The following is a 20,954-nucleotide window of genomic DNA, read 5'->3' on the forward strand; positions in this document are numbered from 1 at the left end:
TACCATAAAAACTAAGGTCTTGGCTATGTAAATTAAGTTTGGTTCCAAACAAAAGAATAAGACAAATATTTTGGTCCCCGAGAATCTTTTATTGCATTACCTAACATTCTGCCCTAATTCCAAGGTTTATGAAAATTTATGAAAAGGTAGAGAAATATTATAATTTGGAAGTCAATATATCCATGACTTTGTAATAATTCTCGTTAGTACCGATGATGATGTTGGCTGTCTAATGGGTCAATCTCTGGTTGCTTACATCAAAGCTCATTATAATGTATTTTATATAAAATATTACAAAATAAATATCTTTTATGTGTACTTGACATATTATATTTTCTGGATTTTCCAAAATTAAAAAAATGGAGTTTATATGAACTCATGAAGGTTCTACATTTTGTATAGTAGAGAGGAATAAAATTATTTATGCTATATTGTAGAAAAAAATCATAATAGTTATGTAAGCTATATTGTTTCCATTTTAGTCTTGTAATTATTTAAATTTTGAAACAAACAAATTTCAACAATATAACAAACCAATTTCAACAATATTACGCGTGATATCAGCAATTTCTTAGTGTTACATCAGCAATATTCGATGTCACATCCGTACTTCGAAAAGAAAAAATCAAATTAAGAAAATATTTTAATCGAACTAAAATCAAAACTTTGACTTTTAAAGAACAAAATATCNGACTTGTAGGGTGGATAATAAATTATTTTTAATTTTGATATAATAAATAGAAAGATATTGATAACATAATTTATTTATAAATTCAATTATTGTACAAGGATATAAAACATTACCCTTTGCACTAAACGACATCTGATTGTATATGTACACAACTAGAAATGAGTACGAACAATATTGGCAAAAACTTTATGTTTTTACCTCTGGAAAACGAATCTGGAAAACGAATTTTTGCATTTATACTTATATATATATATATATATATATGAGAGAGAGAGAATAATAATTAGAAATATAGAAACCCTTCATGTATAAAAGATAGAAAATTATTGGTTGGAGACATGCATTTCATAATACGTACGTAATTGTTACAAAATTATTTTATAGTACAAACGGACTGTAAGAAAATAAAATTACCAATTCTAATTAAGAGAGCTGATGATTGCTATTGAAATGGCTCAGCACCATGGCCGAACTCATAGAAGCCAAATTTGCCAGCTCCTGCGGGAAAAACATAGGGCCGCCTCCGCCGCTCATTCCAAGAAAATCCCTCGTCAAACTATTCTGATCCCCTCCACGCAACCCGGAATCCAAATTCATCAATGCACTCGTGGAAGAGCTGAAATTTGTTATCTTGTTCGCGGAAGCTTCTTTCATGGTGGGATTGACGTTAATCTGATTCGGGTTCTTTCCGAAAACCTGATGCAATTCGCTTCTGTTCTGTGTAAAAGGATTGTTGAAAGATAGATGATTTGCAGAGGGAGAAGCAGAAGATGAAGAAGAAGAATTCATCAAACCAACTGTAGTACTGTTGCCGAAGAGAGCTGGATTGCTTTTAGTTGAACCCATTTGAGCTGCTTTTTGTAGCAGTGCAGTCGCAGACATGGGAATTGAATTGGAAGATTTTGATGAATTGAGGGTTTGATTTTGTTCACAGTTGTAAAGGGATGCAAAAGAATCTGCCATTAATGTATTTGCGCAACTCTCTTTGTTCATAATTGTCTCCTCTTTTAGCTGGTTTTGTGGTGGCGGCAATGGCGATAAGGAGAGATTCGCGTAATTTGAACCGAAAGCGGATGCCATTTGCATCATTTGATCAGGAAATGAAGTTGGATTACTTGAAGGAATGTAAATATTTGAATTATGATCGATGGGATTGTTGATCAGTTGAGAATTTGTTTGAAGATCCAACCACAACCTTGGCTTCTGTTGATGATGATCCAGAAGGGAGTTTCCCGCTGAAATATTGCCCACGAAACTTGGACTAAAATGAGGAATTCCTCCAGAATTAGAAAATCTTTGAGCCAAATTGTTGGGTTGTGAATTCATCAGATTCGAATTCGAATTCGAATTGTTACTGAAGTTCAGATTTGGTGCAGATGTTGTAATTCTTGAACTCTCCTCAGCTAAAGCATCACAGAAAGCTCTGTGTGTGATGAAGCTGTCTCTCCTGTAATATTTTTTTAGACAACAGAAACAAATTAAAAGAACTCCCATTAACACCACACTGCAAAACTTCACCCAAAATTGGATGTTCAACATGGTGTGATATAATACGAAACCATTTCTGGTTCTTTTGCAAAATTCTCGAATAGCATGTAGAGTGATTATCGATGACAAGTTATAAACAGAAAAACAATACAACTTAAATTTTTTAAATCATATAAGACTACATAGAACAACGTGGCAACTAATGTTTTCCGATAGATGAGAGTACCAACCAGAGATTATAGTTTTATATTTTGTCTGATAAATAAGTTACATCTATGGTTGGTTGCATTTAAGAATGAGAAAATGGGAGCAGATAATTGCAGTGCAATAAATTGAAAGAAAACCAAGGAGGAACATTAATTAATCAGACCTTTGCAGAAACATAAGAAACATTAAATTCTCCCAATCTGGAGTTCAATTAAATACCTGGAAAACAGTGTGCCACAGTCACACTTGTACTCTCTAGTCCCACAGGTTTTCGAGTGAGCTTTCCAATCTGATTGGACTGCATATTTCTTCGAACATTTCTCACACTTCCACTTCTTCTCACCATGTTTTCTGCTAAAATGTTTCTTGACCCCAGTCAAATCTCCGAGGGCCCGAGCCGGGTCGTGGTGCACGCAGGTTTTTTCTGGGCAAATGTACACTTTCTTCTTGATTTGATCTTTATTTGCTCTTTGTTTCAACTTCCATGGAAGATTGTGTCCTCTTCTGTGAAGCTGAAGGTTTTGGTCTCTCTGAAAGCCTTTGTTGCAGATTTCGCAGACGAATCTGTTCTTCGCCATGAGTGTGTTGGGTGAGAGAGCGATAACTTCTGCATCTGGATCTGTTGATTAATCAAAACCAGAAACTTTAGAAACAACGAAAACAATCCCATCGTAGAGTTCGTAACAGGGGATTGAATTATACTGAAACAAATATATATAGACACACACGAGCTCACCAGGTGTTCCTGGTAAGTTCCTTTTCTTCTTGTTTGAGCTGGGTTTAGGGTTAGGGTTTTGTTCTAATTCTTGAGGGAAGATTTTGGTTGAAGAAATGGGAACAGAAAACACATCACCGGACATCATTTTGGGAAGATTATGAGGAGTTTTTGGCTTCTGTGTACGAAGAAAATTCGCAAAAGAAACCAACAGAACTTTTGGGAAGAACTATAAAACAAAAGAAACAAAGAGTTTCACAAATACAAACAGATAAATCTTGTTGTTTATATATATTTATGTGCGCATATATGTATTATTTATCATTCCAATCTCGGGCTATCATATTGTTTCCAAAAGAACAAGAAACAAAGAACCCGAAAACACAAGACTTTGGATCCTTACGAGCAACAAAAATTCAAGACAATAACCTTAATTAAAAGGTGGGATTCTCTGTTACATAGATATAGTGAAGGGGTTTGTTTGAATTCAAGAAAACAAAAACAATTTTTTTATTAAAAAAAAAAAAGAGAGAAGTACCGTATTTCTTCTCTCTTTCACCTTCGATGAAATATTTTATCCTTTTATAATCTCTAATATTTTTCAAAGTCAGTCAGCCATTGATTTAGCTTGCATGGGGCCACTCCCCATCTCTCTCTCTCTCACATTTATTTGTACGTATGCATTGGCTGTATGCTGCTTGCTACTAGTTGCCAAAAGGCTAAAGGGTCCCCTCTAGTATTATATTATCCATATTATTTAATTTTTAAAATATTTCAATAACATATTTTACGAAATATGAAATATATATTCTATTGGTCCCGGACCCTTATCATTATACAAACATATAATTTTGAGATATAAATTAAAGGGCAATAGTTTCAAATAAATGAAGATTCAATGAAGTCGGATGATCGATTTAATTTTTCGATAAATTCTAATGTTGAATTGTTCAATATTCTCATGCACTTCGCGTTATTAAACAAAATTTCATGCTGTATTTTCTTATTTGTTCATTTCCTTAATTCCAATTTAATATTTTGAAGAAATTGTAATTTAACATAGCATAACAGTTACCTGCTGGCTATGTTGCTTCAACAGATTTTTATCTCTAATGTCAAATAATATGCATTTTAATTAATATTAATTTGCCACTCAATTTAACCCATTACCCAACTTACGTGCATGATGCATGTGTGTGTATTATATTGTTCGGTATTATTTTATAACCAAGTAAAATATTGTGAGGAATTTAAATATAGCATAAAGAATTCACTTAAAATTCCAAACAAATTCAACGAAATTTCAATAATTAGGGCTTCCCCATCATCCAATATTTAATGATTTTTTGGTTTTAATGTTCAATATTTTGAATATTAATATATTATCAACTTTAAGCCACCCCGAGTGACTATATATATATCATTTGATAAAATATGTCCAAGGGTTTTTTTTTAACTGTTAATGATTATTATTTTATTTATCGTAAACCACTAATTAAAAATAGGTTGGAATACCAAGAATATGAAAATCTGTGATAAAAGGTCAAATAGTTTCTAGTTCAACATTTTCACTTTTGACAAGCGTGGGGCTGTGTGTGTTCCTGGTTTAATATTAATACTTTTAACATTTTCCAACCTTTTCTGGTTGTTTCGAATATATATGTGTGTGTGCGCTCAGCGGCGGAGCCAAGTTTTATTTCTACTCAGACTAGAATTTTTCAAATCATGATTGAGCTAATATTGACAAATGAAATCTCGGACTACTGGAAAATAAGACAAAATTTTATATATAAAAAATATCAAAAAAAATAAGTCATCCGGGCTACAGCCCGTGTGTGTGCGCGCGTTAAGAGTGAAAAGTGAAATGACATTTACTGATGGTAACGATCAGAAACCAAATGATCACAACATAATTAGAACTTTTCAGTAAAGTTCCCATTTTTTTTATTGAGTTTGAGTCTAAGGTCTACAAAAATAATTTAATGCGAAACAAAACATTCATTAATTAATTATCAGAGATTAATTAATTATATATATACATATATAGTTTAAATTCAAAATTAATTTTACATATCCATAATTCTGTACAGATATCTATATTTTCCATGCTACGTCGCCAATTTATGTTAACTGAATATCGGTGTATATAATATTTGATGTGTGTAAAAATGATAATTAATTATATCAACACGTACGTTTGAAAATTACCTGAAGGGTTTTCAAAAAGAAGTGGAATTAATGAAAATTTTGATTCTTGTACAATTATAGTAATACATGTATTAATTCCTTCTATAAATATATAGTTTCACAAACTGACAAACTCAAAATTATTATTTTTTGTGTGTATGTATATTTTGGGAAAATTAATGTTTTACAAAATAAATAAAAGACATCTTTTTTCTTTACACGAATACATAGCTTGAATTTATTCAAATTAAATTGAAAAAAAAAATCTAGATATTAGCAGAGAGTTGTCAGTTTTCCATTCCCGATGAATGTTTCATGAGCCACCCGTGACACAAACCCCACCCCTCCTGTGTGCAGCATTGCGTTTGGCCGAATATAGGAAGCTATGGAATATGTAAATAAATTTTAGTTCTTTCTAAAAAAAATCGATAATTATAAAAAATTTATAATAACCATTTGATTTTTAATATTAAACTATTGACATAGCAACGTGACTAGATGCCTCTATTATNTATGTTTGTGTGTATATCGATTATAATAAAGTATGTTTCCAAATAATTGTGCAGTGTGTTTTCATTTCCGGTGGAATTAAATAGTATTCGATTTTAACTGCTTTTGGCATTATGCAGTTGGATGTTTATACGAAACGAATTATTCTTTCTTGCTCCTCTCTCACGTACATATTATTATTATGCCCCACCAATTGCCGATCTCCATCTCCCTCAAATAATAATTTTACTAATAAATAAATAATATTTGAAAGAGTAGTGTCACATAATAGTAGTAAATAGATGAAAATTGTGTGAATAAGAGGTAAGCGTTGTGTGCATTATTGTAATATCTTAACATAATATGCAGTGGAATAATATAATTTATCACACAATTAAACTTTGATAAATAAAATAAGATATATTTAAGAATGCACAATTGTACACACTTGTTTATTGCATCAGGGAAAAAAATTTACTAAAAAAACTTATCAGTTTACAAAATCAACACTATTCAATAAAAAAAGCTAACTCCCTAAACGAAATGAGAGAGCACGGTGCATCCAAAATATATTTCAAACCAAATAACCAAAAATTCGGATGCAGCGTTTATGAAGCCGAAATTCTATTTGATGAACAATACACTAATCACCATTGTGTTTAGGTGTCTGCGTCTGCGTCTTCTCAACACTCCACGACAACACAGCAATACCCCTTAGCTTCAGCCAGAGGCGGAATAATATGATATTAGCCCGAGTAAATCAATTTAAAATAATAAAAGATTCTAGAGTTTAAAATTCTAGTCCGGGCAGAGCCATATTTCTGGCTCCGATCCGCCACTGGCTTCAGCACTTGATCTCTTCAAAGTAAATCGCCAACTCGCGTGTTTGCTTCCTACGATATATATATTCCTCCTCACTTTTTATCTCAGCATATATCTTTGATTATTTATAAAAAAAATTTCCCTATAACTTATTCCTTGAATATAATCTTACAAGATATGAAATCACGAGTTTCATTAATAAACAAACTGTTTTAAATACATATATCATATCTAGAGCTTATCAAAGAACTCAATAGTCTAAAAAAACTATAGGAAAATCACAAGTAAATGTTTTGAGTAAAAATAAAAATATTTGTACAAAGAACAAAATTATTGATAGGTATATATACTCGAACTTTAGAAAAATATAAAATTATTTGAATTTCCAAAGGCATTTTTTTCAATGAATCCAAATAATTACACATTCGTTCAATAAGACTGATTTTCTTTTTTCAAATTAAAGCTAAACTTGTATATCATAAAACCATAGACTTAGAACTGAACTTATCTTAATCACAAATTAATTAAACTAGTGCACAAGTTTTTCCTTTTTGTTGTGTGATTATAACCATCTCAATCGCTAGATTATTGCACCATTTTTAAGAAATTTTTTTTATGGGAGCGACAAGTACTCAAACTTTGTTTTTTTTAAAATTAAATTTCTAATTTAAAAATAAAGAAACTTTTTCTATCTTAACATAGGCACATTCCATAGTATATAATTATATTAGAAGTTGAATATGAAAAGGTATTTTACTTTTCAAAGAACAAAGAACCATGCATGCACATGCACATGCACACGTAGGGACACATGATGGAGACCTAAAATTGTTTTGTCCAAACACATACGACACCGCTTCCATCCATCCCTTGCATAGATTCCTCCACGCGTTTCCCGATGCGATTATACGACTTAATTTTTTTTTTTTCTTACAACCTTTTTATTGATCTCGAGAATCGTCAGTTGAAAATCGTTTTTCGAATAAAAAAGCGTTTTTAGGGTTTTAATTTTCAATGTCCCTAGACCCTATGTAGAATTTGTTGAACCCCTACAACAAGAAAAAGATATTGGGTGACATTCTCTAGATTATATATCGTATTAATTAATTTTGTAAATCTCCTAATTATATTTATTTATTTGAGATTTGTATCATCAAAAAATAATCACTCTATATATAGAAATGGCAATAATTGTGGCTTACTATGCTTTAAAAGAATGTCCAATGAAATTAGAAAGATTAATTATTTTTTAAAAAAAAAACTTAGGTTTTATTGATTCAATTATTCGATGAGATATCACACTCGAGTATCTTATCATCACCCAATTAATCAATATTAGAAATTTCAAAGTAAGAGTCTATTCGAATTCAAATTTAAATAATTCAAAGGGAAAATCGCAATATTGATTCGATATGTTTGTCTCTTTGTGTTTTTTTATATTTTATATTACAGCCTTGTATCTTTTAATTTTTGACAACTTTACGCCTTTTACCGTTTGTGTGTTGCGCAATGCCATGTCGGGTCTGAAAAAAATTTAAATTCGAAATTTTTTTAAAAAAAAAACTAACAAAGATAGAAGAATATAACTGAAATTTGACAAATAATACCGAATTTTTCAACCAAAAAAAAAAAAAACAGAAGCAAATATACATAACCAAAATTTCAAATTTTCGTATTCCAAATTTAATTTGGTTCATAATATTTATTAAGATAACCAAAACTAACATTCCTTGTCGCAAGTCAACATATATCAACTAGGCGTGTGCAAGTCGACTTAAATCGATCGTATTTACACATTATCAAGTCAATTGATTGGCTCAATTCGAATTAACTTTTAAATTAATTAGAAGATTTCTCCAACAAGTGGACTTTGGAAACGCCGAATTAGATGGAGACGTTTTAATTAAATTATTTCAAGAGAGACGGGTATAAATATATTCTCGAAGCTAATTAATCTAAATATAATTTTTTTTGTATATATTCATAAGACGAGTCGATCTGATCCATACTTTAAGTGAAAAATAATATTTTTGACATAAAAATAATATTTTTTCATGGACCGGTCGGGAAATATCTGTTTCACAAAATTGACACGTGAAATTCTTATTATTTTATAAATAAACCAGTAAAAAAATCCTAAAAACACAACTTACACGTTTTCATGTACAAAACAATTCCCTTCTTATTGGGACTAGCCACACATGCCGCTGTCTATTTATAGGAAAATTTAAAATAAATCAACAAAAGGAGTATCCAATGCTAAATGTTCGACCCCAATTCATGTATGCCCATCTCTATATTTTTTTAATACCTATACAAATCCATTAAATTTCTTTGGGATATTTGGCCGTATGTATATAAATTTTTCTCTCAATTAACAGATATAATACATACATAAAACATATATATCTTTCTTTTGCTTAAAAACTGAATTTTAAATAACATTTAGAGAATTTAGATATGAATCCAGTTTTTTCCCAAGAAAATAATAATTATTTTTAACCATGAAAGGTTGTGTTTGACTCGATTGATCAAATTTTGAGGAAATGATTTCAAATTATTTCAATTATAGGAAAATGTTAATTCCATTACAAAGACGATAAAATAAAAGTTTGAAGATGGTGGTCAAGGAATTTGAAATCCAAAAATATATAGTTATCCAAATAAATGCAAGTAATGTAAACGGTGAATTTGAAATCTCTGCATTTTAAATACATCAACCCTAACACAATTTTTTTTCTTCTGTTTAATTTTGAACATTCTTGTGCATCATAGCTATATGGGCAAGCGAATTTATTAACCCAAAAAAAAAATTATTGACATTTTAGAGTATTTTAATTTATGCGTAAAAAATTGCAAAAGGTCGCCAGTTTAACCATAAAATTTAATTAAATTTTCCTGTCCATTGGTCTATGATTAAATTTAGACAAGGAGAGTACATGAGTGATCATCGCCCAATAATGGTAAAATTTTATGTAGTGCCCAAGTTGAAAAGGGAGTCTGAAAAGTAGATTATACAAGTCAAGAGACAAGATATCCATCCAGTCATCGTATGGGGAGCCGGACCGGACCCATTATTTTATATTAGGCAATTAAATTAGGAAAATAATATTAGACCATCTCCACAAATTCACACTATTTTTGTGCAATTGCACTATTTTTATATAATGTGATGAATATCAAAGTACATTTCCAGCACCAAATTTTTCATCCAAAAAGAGTATTCTTTATTATGTAATATCTTAGTATTATAATTTTTTTAAAAAAATAATTATTAATACAAAAATTAAAAGAAGGGCACTAAAATGCCGTTGTGAACATTGCAACAACAACAAAAGTGTGTCGTTGCACTATTCATTTCAGACAAAATTCATTTTGGAGAAAATATATACATCAATTTTTTATATAGTAGGTCTCTTGTGAGATGTGTCAACTATGCTCATATTTACAATGATAAGTAATATTTTTGTCATAAAAAGTAATATTTTTTCATACATGATCCAAATCCGATATCTGCATCAAAAAATTAATTTATAAGATCGTTTCATAAAACTACATATCACATTTTAAATCCTGGATAATCTCTAGAAATGCAAAATCATCATCATCATGTCATCATGAAATTAGCAAACTACTATATATTATGAAGTAACATGGTCATGACTTGGCCTGGAGCTGTCGGTATTATATACGAGAGAGCATTAAAGTTAGGTAAACAAGACCATTCCTGCTAGGTGTGCATAAATCTAGCGAGACATTATAAATTCCTCCGCAAACATCTCTGACCTCAAAATGGTTTAATAATTATTTGATTTGACATTCGATTAAATAATTAAAAAAATGGTCTAATTCCAGTTTTTTTTTCCCATTTGAGTACCCTGCAAGTCTTTGGTTGCCTTTCTTTTCCAAACCTAACATAATAGACGATGCAGCTCAACTCAATCAACAGCTTGAGTTAAAATGTGGATTGATATTATAAATAATAAAAAAATGTTTATAAAATATATTGAAATTGAAATTTTATAGGAAAAACTATTTTATCAGAGAGAAAGAAAAAGACATGGAAGTCATACGAATAGTGTACAAGGAATTCCACTTAAGAGTAAGCTGTTTTGTTAATTCGCGACAACTCGGTGGATTTAGTGTATGCTGTTTAAGAGGACCTTTAACCTTACCATCAAATGGAAAATGACCCAAGAACTAAATTAACCAGAAAGGAAGACAATTGAAAATTACTGTCGATTTCATTAATTAGTTTAATTGCAAGAGATCGAGACAGGGTGGACTTGTGGTTGCATCGTTGGATCATGTCTTGATTATCGGGTATGTTTTATCCAAAAGAATAATGAAGTGTAATTTGTCGAATTTCCAGGTGACTCGAAACTGTGACCCATTTTGATCCCGGACCAATGCTCCGATGTAATCTACCGCGAGGTCGTTATTTGTGGCAACATACAGTTCGTTCTCATGATCATTCCGCTCCTTTTTTCCTTCGTCCATGATCATCCCATTACGCTAAGAGTACTTAATACCATGGGAGAATCAGGAGCTGATTTAGTGGGACAATCACACAAAAATAAATTAAAAATCTGCAGATATTCTTCTAAAAACCCGAGATTTGCCAGATCACAAACTCCATTGAGTCATCCAAGGACAGCACCACAGATCAAGAAGTTGTGCTGAAGACTTATCAGGATGGCAAATGAAACGAATGTCTTACGAAAATAACTTGACCCGACTTGAAGGAGAAAGGAAACAAACAGAGCAATGCCAAGAAATCCTTTCGAGTATTTGTGTACTCCCTAAACATAATTTCAATATATTCGTTGAAACGATTATAAGGGAGACATATTACAGAAACAAAATAATAATATTTACTAGAAATACCAAAACATTATACTTAACATGCATTAGAAATACCAAAACTTAATACTTGAGTATAGACATTGCTTATCTAACATGAAAAAAAAATCATAAATATTGTAACAGCAAATTTAAGGCTCAAAGCCAAGTTTTTTTTTTTGCAAATTGATGTTTCAATCTCTTAAGTTTTCGAATGATTATTGTCTTTGAATCAAACTTGTTTTAATCCCATTTAATTTATCTATAAACATCAAACAAGAGATGAAACACGAGCTAAATAAAATTAAAGGGAATTTAGAAGCACAAACTGCCTAAAAACCTGAAAAATGAAGGTTCTGTTTCAGGATTAATGAGCTGCTGCTGCATTTTCTCGTTCTAGATGCTCACTAGCTTCCTTTAAGGACAACAGCTCTTGCAATAATGTTGCCAGTTTAGCCTCATTGTTCACACGAATATTGGCTGGGACCTTTTCTTGGTATCCAGGAGCACTTGTTTTCTTCTTCAAGCCATCACATTGGCTGCAAAAGAAATTCACGATCAACAAGGAAGAGAGAAGAAAACTTTAATCCCTCGTCCTAAACATGGTTCGAGAAATATCGGAATAACTGGGACTAAAAATTCTAACATAGCACAACAGAAACAATAAATTTCATAGTCAATCTAAATTAGTTTTAAACTCAATTTGGGTACAATACAGATCAGAAGTTCATGCAATCATCCGTGGTTAAACTTGAGAACAAAAGATATGTGACATCATGTATAACCGAATCAAACAGATTTGGGATCAGTTTCTGCACAAACTGACATTAGACATCACTGAACCCAACCAGATTGGAATAGGACCTGAGAATAACGAAGATGTGAGGTTTCAGTTAACCCATTCCAACTGGTTATGACTGGATTTGACTTTTGAGCATAATAAAGATATTCACCCAATTATGCATTGACAGTACACAAAAATAATAGTAAGAAGATGAGTTTGAGATATCTTTTACGTTTGTATATCCTCCATCTTCTTCTTGATCTTGTCGCGTTCAGCCTCCACATTAATGCTCCCTCGCAACTTGAGGTGAACTGAAAAATTTTCATTAACCACTTCAAGTATACAACCCACTGGAGCAGCATCACTCTCACTTATAACCTAAGAACCATTTTAAAATTTAGAGATAACTGTTATGACGGGTAGAAGAGGAAATAATCTGAATGTGCATAGTGGAAAAATCAAATGAAGTAGACATAAAATAACCATGTAACATACATCCAGAGACGATAATGTGGCAAGAGTTGCAATCACCAGTTCATGGTTCTTGATGGTTTCACAAGCATCGTTTGTTCGACAACGAATAAAAGCAGCTCGCCTGGAAAATAGTGGCATTTTTCATAATAGTCACAGAAGGAAATAATCCATCTTATTCATAATTCTACCAGCAAACTGGCCCAAAAACAAACATAACCCACCGAAAAGTGAAAACACAAAATATGACCATGTTTCATTTCTGTCATCTTATCCTTAAATCCAATAAGCATTAAATAGTAATAGTCTGTTCTCTTCACGCGATAGCGGCAAATAATTTTTTCTTTACCTTTCATGCCTCTCATTTGGTGGCAGCTGTGACCGAAGTGCCCTCAGTGATTTCACTAGAGACTCGACTACATCCATCTCCAACTCCACATCTTCATTGGTCCAACACTACAGACAGAAAAATTGGAATCGATGGAGACTGATTATGAGCAACGAAACAATCATCTCGCCTTAAAACCATAAATCATTTCCACATGCAAAAAAAAACATCCAGCATGAAGACCACAAAACATTGGGAATTATTACAATGTATAAAACAGGAATAACTGCAGAATACAAACAGTAAATCGACAGCATAAGCAGATTATGGAGCTCCATTGAACTGCCATCAAAGTTCTTGCAACAAATAAGTAGATAGAGCTACTTTAAATACACAATGCCTTTAGGTTGAAATATAAATGAAGGCATTAACTCACGGTTTCTAGCTATACACTATAAAATTTGTGATTTACCTCCACAAGTGATGGATATTCACATATCATAATTGATTCTTTCCTTGTAAAATCTTTCTTAGAAGGAAGGCGCTGCCACAATTCTTCAGTGATGAAGGGCATGAAAGGATGAAGTAACCGTAAACCATTATCCAAACACAACCACAAGGTATCCTGTGCAAATCTTCTTGCAGACGCATATGCCGGATCATTATCAGTAAAATATGGCTTAATTACTTCAATAAAAACATCACACAATTGAGATAGCCACCATGAATATACAGCTGTTGCGGCATCAGAAAATTCATAGGAATCTAGAGAGACAACAGTTTTTGATATGGCTTTGTTAAGCACAGATAGTATCCACTTGCAGCTGAAAGGCATGGCAGCAGGAACAATATTGGCTGGAGGAATGTAATCATCTCCAAGTTTACTCATGGCAAACCTTATAGCATTCCAGAGCTTGTTACACCATTGTCGGTATCCGACCACCCTTTGAATGTCCAGATTTATTTTGTCCGACTGAGAGAAAAATACAAAACTAACCTCTGAAGCGAAAAAGAAACTTGCTGAAATTTCTGGAAATAAAACAGAAAATAAATATTGACCTGAGCTGTATATGACACAAGGGCAAATCGCAGAGCATCTGTACCACATTCAGGAATTCCATTAGGGAAGTCCTTCGCTTGCCCTTCTTTAGCAGTTTTCAATTCATTAGGATCCAAATTACCCTCCTCCAGTCTTTTGTGAAGATCTTTCAGGGCTACCCCATTAATCACTTCTAGAGGATCAATGACATTTCCTAACGACTTTGACATTTTGCGTCCATGTGCATCCCTGATCATAGGATGCAAGTAAACCTGCCCATAGTTAATAATGAATCTTCATTTGCAAATTCCATTACTAAAGTAAAGAACTATAAGTAGCTGTAGATCCTAATTGCTTGCATGCAGATCTCTATTAGCTGCATTAGGTCAAAAGGAGGCCGGTGAAATGAAGCCAGTTTCAGGAGGAACATTCCGTAACTTATAAAAACTTTCTTTAACCTCCTTTTAAAACACAAGCACGGCTTGTGAAATAAAAATTCCAAAAACAAGCATCGTCTAGAGTATAGAGACGAGTTAAAGAAAAAAAGCCTTCAAGTGTTGACATCAACAAACAAAAAGGAGGCAAGCAGAGAATCAGCAAGTAACAAAATTTTAAACTTGAATGCCTTATGCATTTTGCAGGAAATAAACTAGAATGCTTGGTCACCTTTCCAAAGGGTACATCACCTCCAAGCTTCATTCCCAACATCACCATACGAGCAACCCAGAAAAAGAGGATGTCATGACCGGTTTCCAGGACAGATGTTGGATAGAATGCTTTTAGATCATCAGTATTATCTGGCCAACCCAACACAGACAACGGAAAGAGCCCAGAAGAAAACCAAGTATCTAAAACATCTGGATCATGGAACAGCTGGAATTGCTTTCCAGTATATACTTTGCTAGCCTCCTCATAAGCCTCTTCCTCATTCCTAGCCACCACCCAATGGTCATTGTATGCACCAAGTTCCTTCAATTCGTCATCATCCAACATTGCATACCATGCAGGAACACGATGACCCCACCACAGTTGCCTTGAAATGCACCAATCACGAATATTTTCAAGCCATCTGCAATGTCCAGAACCCATTCGTTGATAACGAATTCACAAAATGACAATTGACCCGATGACATCATATTATCAACAAACTCTCACCAGAATCCAGATCAATTTAAGTGTAACCCCCATTCGGGTCAACCAACAAAAGCAAAACAGCAAATAAAAATATATCTCATTTTTCTTCCTAACCATATCACATAAAAACCTGGATAAATCTTATTTTTCTTCCAAATCATATCCTGTAAGATCCTAAAACAAAATTATCAGTGTTCTAAATGGCGGTCGTGACGGCAGGCAGTAGGCGCCCTCGACTGCACCGCCTACGCATGAGGCAGGTGTGTTAGACGACCCAAGCTATACGACGCTGGGGAGGTGGGTCGAGGCAGTGAGCAGGCGGGCGAGGCGAGCAGTCAAGATTTTTAAGTTCTATTCAACAAATTTTAAAAAATCTAGTCAAAGTCAACTAATTTTAAATCTCAAAACCTTAGCCCACCCCATTTTCTTTTTTTACTTTTGGTTTTCACTCTCAACTCTCAAAGCTCAACCACTAAGCCAACCACTAAAAAAATTCAACCGCCTGGGAGGCCGAGGCGGTAGGCACTCACCAACCGCCCCGCCACCGCCTCACGCCATTTACAACCTTGAAAATGATCAATTTACATCTTACCTTTTCCATTCAGCCACATATTGTTTTGGGATGATCTCCATTTTTGGATTCGTTCCATCCATGACAGCATTAAGACCTTGTTGCGCCATGCTTTTGCAGTTGACATACCACTGGGGCTTTATGAGGGGCTCCACCACATCATTGCTTCTCGAACAAACTCCAAGGCGCATCTCATTATTTTTATCACCTCTATATAGTCCCTAAAAATGAAGGAAAAAACTATGATTTGATGGAATTTAATATCAATAAAGTTTCTTGGATCCTTAAACAAGAAAACAGAACTAATTTCCTGGTACAAGATTTTAACAGGAACCCTGTCTCTAAAAGTTGTATGATAAACTAAATGGAATATATTAGATGGTTTCTGAAGGACAAGTTGAAATCCATATGTATGTATGTATGTGTTTTAATGTGAAACAAAAGCATACAGAGATCCATTTGAAAATAGATTCTGCCACATTATTCAGGCTAACTACATTAAACGGTATACTTTAACCATTTCATCGCAAATAAACCATCAAGTACCTTTTCTAAAAAAAATCATAAAGTACCTTTTCCTTTAATGCTTCTATCAGAGCCACACGAGCTTCAAATCGTGGCATCCCGACAAAGTCTTGGCCACCATTGCTATTTATCTTTCCATCATCAGTAAAAATGTTGATAAACTCAAGATTATGACGCTTTCCAACCTCAAAATCGTTAGGATCATGGGCCGGTGTTATCTGCAAAATAAATCATGCCTTATAATAGCCATTGCTTCTTTTGGAAGAGTTGGAAAAATCAATTACACTCATTCAAAAAACAATACTCACCTTAACAGCGCCAGTACCAAAATTCATATCTACAAGTAATGCATCACAAACTATGGGAAGTTTCCTCCCATTGAAAGGATGGACAACAAATTTCCCATGTACATGGCTATATCTTATGTCATTTGGATGTATCGCAATTGCAGTATCACCCAACATTGTTTCCACCCTTGTAGTTGCCACGACAATCTCGCCTAAGCCTCCTTCCAAAGGATAAGCAAATGAAGTCAGCACTCCAAACTCCACCGGTTTTTGGTATCCAGGAACACGTAATGGCATTCTCTCTTTGATTTCTATATATTCTACCTGATAATGTCAAGGAAATTCAGAAATTTTAGAATTCACTCGTTCTTATTCATAAGAAATAACGGTGAGTAAGAACTGTGGTATATTACCTCAATATCAGATATTGCCGTCCTCAAGACGCAATCCCAGTTCACTAGTCGCAGATCTCTGAAATTAAAATGAGAACAGATCTTAGAAACTGTACACCCTATTTCCAGTAAACCAGCAATTAAATTCAAGGTTCATTCAAAACATTGAAAAGTAGAAATTAATAAGAAGAGATTATTCTGCCGATAAGAATCATAAAAGATTAAAAACTATGAGAATACTAACACGATAGCATGATTTTGTGCTTATAACAAGTCGTTTAAACCTCACTGACTCATATCTTTAGGCATCAGGACAGTTACTTCAATTATAAGTGTAAAGTTATGCCCTACAGATCACTTCAATTGCAAGTGTAAAATTAGACCAAGTATGTGATGTTCAGAATGACATACTGAAACAAATACTCAAACAGGAAGCAAGGCTACCAAGAGCAAAACCGAAACAGATAGCTCCAATACATAAAAAATTGTTATAACAACTGCACGGCATCACTATACCTATATATAAGGCCTTCCTTGTAAAGTCTTACAAAAGCCTCGGTCACAGCCATTGATCTCTTCTCATCCATGGTAAAACACTATTGTGCATATGGTTTCGTGGCCAGATGACAAAAAAGTAAGATAATATAAAAAACTTCATGAATTATCCACACAAAACTTGAAATATTTGATCAAAGAAATCATGTGAGATAGCAATAACAAAAATTATCACCTCACGAGACCAATCTAAAGATGCACCCAAACGTCGAAGTTGTTTGAGTATGGTGCCCCCATACTCATTCTTCCATTTCCAAACCTACTAGCAAGTGCTCTAAATCAGATAAATTGTATCTTCAATATTGTTCAGAAGTCATGGCAAGAGAACTAATCCATACCACACATTAATAGCTATATGTGTTTTCACGAGTTCCAAGCATCGATAAAGGGATATTATAGCCCAAGAGGGAAATGACCATAACACAAGAACAGGATACAAATGGTCAAACTCACTTCATTAACAAATGCTTCCCGGCCAACATCATGCCTAGTCATTTTCATTTCCCTCATAATTTTCTTCTCCACGACCACCTGAAAAAATTGCAATTTGTTTGGCAGTCAACAAGTCTACCAATGTAGCAATGGACATCACATGGATGATGGACAATCATAGAACTCCAAATCTTTCAAAAACAATTCAATTAATTCTAGCACTTTGACTTGACAGAAACGCCAAATATATTTTTAAGCTTTTCAATGATATAATTCCACATAATGCATAATCGAAACAGCCAGTTATATCCAAAATCCTCCAGAGTTTTACCAAATTGATTTCTTAAGATGAAGACCTTGTGCATCATCTCAGAACATCAAACAACACACGGTAATTATGAGCATTATTCAGAGTCAATCCTTGCATAAAGGAGAAACATCAACCCCTCCCAGTGAAATCACCTCCCACCCAAAATCGCATAAATGAAGCCACACAGATACCCACGAGAAAATTTCAAAAGAAAGCCAATCACTCAACCTGCGTGGCAATTCCAGCATGGTCCATACCAGGAACCCACAATGTATTATATCCAGACATCCGTCTCCAGCGAATAATTGTATCCTGGAGACAATGTATTTGTCAAAAAATAAAGGATAAAAGTATAGTTCAGTATAAACTCTAGCTTAGAGAAAAACACATCCTGCTAGAAGACCTGGATTGCTGCAGTAAGAGCATGACCAATATGTAGGGCCCCAGTAACATTAGGCGGAGGCAGAACCTGTGCACTCAGAAGGTGAAAGGAACATTAACAAATTTTTAGATACCTCTCGCAATTTGGATTTTCTAACATCTCTCCTATGATAATTGTAAGAAACATATTTCACTGTATATCAGCACGTGGAGACAGTAGACATCAGCAATTTCAAGAACTCACTAGATTCCGTTACATTGAAAAACTCTTAGAATGATGTCAATAAAAAAGGTTGTAAAAAACATACGTGATTTATTATGAAATTGGTCGTTGGTAATTCTGTATCACGCAGAAGTTTGTATGGTTCATATGCGACTATTACCTAACTTTCAGAATTCTTAATTTAAGTGGTACATGAATGTGTTCAGTTAGTAGAATCCACGTATGTGTTACCTACATTGAACATAAAGATATTAGAGAACACATGGATCACAGACACACCAAACAAGGTACAAGCAGTTTACATTTTATTGTCCTCCAGGTGTTACCTAACAACAAACGTTATGCACAACCCAAGAAACTCACAATGACAAAAGGCTTTTTGGAGCTCTTCGCATCTGCCTCAAAAAATTTAGACTTCTCCCACCATTCATACCACCTAGATTAGACCCGTAATGCAGAAGGGTTAGAAAGAGAAAACACATAGAGCATTATCATTTGTAAAAGAAAATTTTCAATTCTGACATACGTGCTCTCCACCACATCGGGATTGTAAGTTTTTGCCATTTGACGAGATAATTTTTTCTTCTCACCCAAAGCTGTTTCTGGGTCCTTGTACTCCTCGGGGTTTTCCTCCTCCACTTCCCTTCTCGAAATTTTTTTCTTCCCGGGCTTAGGATCATTAGCTGCTTGTTGTGCCTTGAGTTTAAGATAAATGGGGTGAGGATAGCATCATTTTTTAACTTGGCATCATCCCTAATCTCAAGGGTGGAATCATTCCCAAGCTCAAGGGTAACCACAAATACAGGAAAATGTGTTGTAGTATACCTGAAGTTTGGCTGCCTCTGCTTTTTGTGCTGCCTTGAGTTTTTTCAAATCCTTCTCTCTAGCCTAAATAGAGAACCCATGAAAGATGTGAACCCGATAAGTAAATACAAGGAGACGCAAGTTCTAGAATTCGAGAAAAACCAAGCAGGGATCGTGGATACATACGCCATCTATGACTGAGATGGCCTTCAGTCACGTGATCACATCAAAACAGAACATGCAATGCCTCATATAATCAAAAGTTCGTAACTTTAATGCAGATATACGTATAGAAGTATGTGAGAATTTTTTTAGGTCAGCATGGGTGGGTGTGTCCATAAATGTGTGTGCAGACAAACTATGCCAATTAAAACCAGTTTGATATGAGGAAAAACTCGTGTCAAATAGGTGGCAATGCAGAAAATCGTAGTTACCAGACAAAAGCAGAATCAAGATCAAACACAAAGTTTACACCTTTGATTTATGCCACCCTGATGAAAAATACTGAAATCCATACACAAATTTTACGTCTTCAATTTCAGCAACCCAAGTGAGTGATACTCGATTACGCCAACTAGAAGCCCCATAATTCACTAACAAAAGAAGACAGAAACTATTGACTAAATTCAAGAAGATTGCTGCCCGCACCTTTTCTTCTTTCTTCTTTTTATTGTCAAGCTCTTTCTGCGTCAACTCCTTCGACTCCATTGCTCCCCCACCCTGTCAGGAGAATATGATATTACCTCACAATCGCTCTTTCATCTCCACCAATGATCTTAAACGCCACCATCAATGGCGTCAATGATAAATCCACACAAAAAAATTAAAATTATAAAAAGGTTGCGACAGAATCAGAGCACATGCATCAGCTAAGAATCATAACAAATTACAGAAAACTACAAAATGAAGTGGCGGAGCGCAGGGGAGAATAAAACCTGATAAGAGAGAAACCTGATTCCGATGAGACGGGGGTGCGCGGCGGCCGCGGCTAAGAGATGTAGGGTTTTGGCAACGGCTTCATGTCTTTTTAACGTATATTTACTTATAGCTCGCATTTGGTATTTTTTTTACGTTCGACTATTTATTTTTATTATTATCTAGTTTTAAAAATTAATTTTATTTATTTATTAAAATTTAAAAAAAAAACTTCTGTTTTTAAAAAGAATTGAGTATTTTCTATGTGATTACTGGTTTACTAAGTATTAAGTAATAATAAACTAAGTACTTGATTTCTTCTGTTTTTTATTACGATAAAACTCATATTATCGAATAATTAT

The 20,954-nt window shown here is 33.8% G+C and overlaps 2 protein-coding genes across 3 annotated transcripts; both read right to left on the reverse strand.

Moving 5' to 3' along the window:
- Positions 1 to 1,007: 1,007 nt before the first annotated feature.
- LOC140986138 (zinc finger protein JACKDAW-like) lies at positions 1,008 to 3,580 on the reverse strand. The gene is made up of 3 exons (XM_073454161.1): positions 3,123 to 3,580; positions 2,606 to 3,005; positions 1,008 to 2,138 (listed from the first exon to the last, which is right to left on the reverse strand). Exons 1-3 carry the CDS (start codon positions 3,247 to 3,249, stop codon positions 1,115 to 1,117), a joined length of 1,551 nt encoding a protein of 516 aa, XP_073310262.1. The 5' UTR covers positions 3,250 to 3,580; the 3' UTR covers positions 1,008 to 1,114.
- A 7,993-nt stretch (positions 3,581 to 11,573) lies between these two features.
- On the reverse strand, positions 11,574 to 20,737 carry LOC140986141 (valine--tRNA ligase, mitochondrial 1-like). Of its 2 annotated transcripts, none has more exons than XM_073454175.1 (21): positions 20,613 to 20,737; positions 20,326 to 20,397; positions 19,699 to 19,761; positions 19,400 to 19,569; positions 19,237 to 19,309; positions 18,673 to 18,738; positions 18,498 to 18,581; positions 17,981 to 18,058; positions 17,703 to 17,786; positions 17,489 to 17,568; positions 16,994 to 17,051; positions 16,602 to 16,904; positions 16,341 to 16,511; positions 15,790 to 15,989; positions 14,730 to 15,132; positions 14,084 to 14,335; positions 13,497 to 13,997; positions 13,046 to 13,152; positions 12,721 to 12,820; positions 12,458 to 12,603; positions 11,574 to 11,980 (listed from the first exon to the last, which is right to left on the reverse strand). In XM_073454175.1, exons 1-21 carry the CDS (start codon positions 20,730 to 20,732, stop codon positions 11,809 to 11,811), a joined length of 3,303 nt encoding a protein of 1,100 aa, XP_073310276.1. In that variant the 5' UTR covers positions 20,733 to 20,737; the 3' UTR covers positions 11,574 to 11,808. The 2 variants fall into 2 exon arrangements, with proteins under 2 accessions (XP_073310276.1, XP_073310284.1); XM_073454183.1 differs by having other exon boundaries at positions 11,575 to 11,980; positions 20,629 to 20,709.
- Between the last annotated feature and the right edge of the window lie 217 nt (positions 20,738 to 20,954).

Source organism: Primulina huaijiensis, chromosome 1 (assembly GCF_012295235.1).
Source record: "Primulina huaijiensis isolate GDHJ02 chromosome 1, ASM1229523v2, whole genome shotgun sequence".
NCBI classification, from domain to species: Eukaryota; Viridiplantae; Streptophyta; class Magnoliopsida; order Lamiales; family Gesneriaceae; genus Primulina; species Primulina huaijiensis.

Excerpts from the sequence above, each read along its gene's own strand:
- LOC140986141 (XM_073454175.1), bottom strand. The coding sequence starts at position 20,732 with ATGCGAGCTATAAGTAAATATACGTTAAAAAGACATGAAGCCGTTGCC. Across the intron at positions 19,310-19,399 it reads CCCGATGTGGTGGAGAGCAC|GTGGTATGAATGGTGGGAGA; the intron begins GTATGTCAGAAT and ends GGTCTAATCTAG. Across the intron at positions 15,133-15,789 it reads TATGTGGCTGAATGGAAAAG|ATGGCTTGAAAATATTCGTG; the intron begins GTAAGATGTAAA and ends TGGACATTGCAG.
- LOC140986138 (XM_073454161.1), bottom strand. The coding sequence starts at position 3,249 with ATGATGTCCGGTGATGTGTTTTCTGTTCCCATTTCTTCAACCAAAATC. Across the intron at positions 3,006-3,122 it reads GAACTTACCAGGAACACCTG|ATCCAGATGCAGAAGTTATC; the intron begins GTGAGCTCGTGT and ends ATTAATCAACAG. Across the intron at positions 2,139-2,605 it reads TGTGGCACACTGTTTTCCAG|GAGAGACAGCTTCATCACAC; the intron begins GTATTTAATTGA and ends AAAATATTACAG.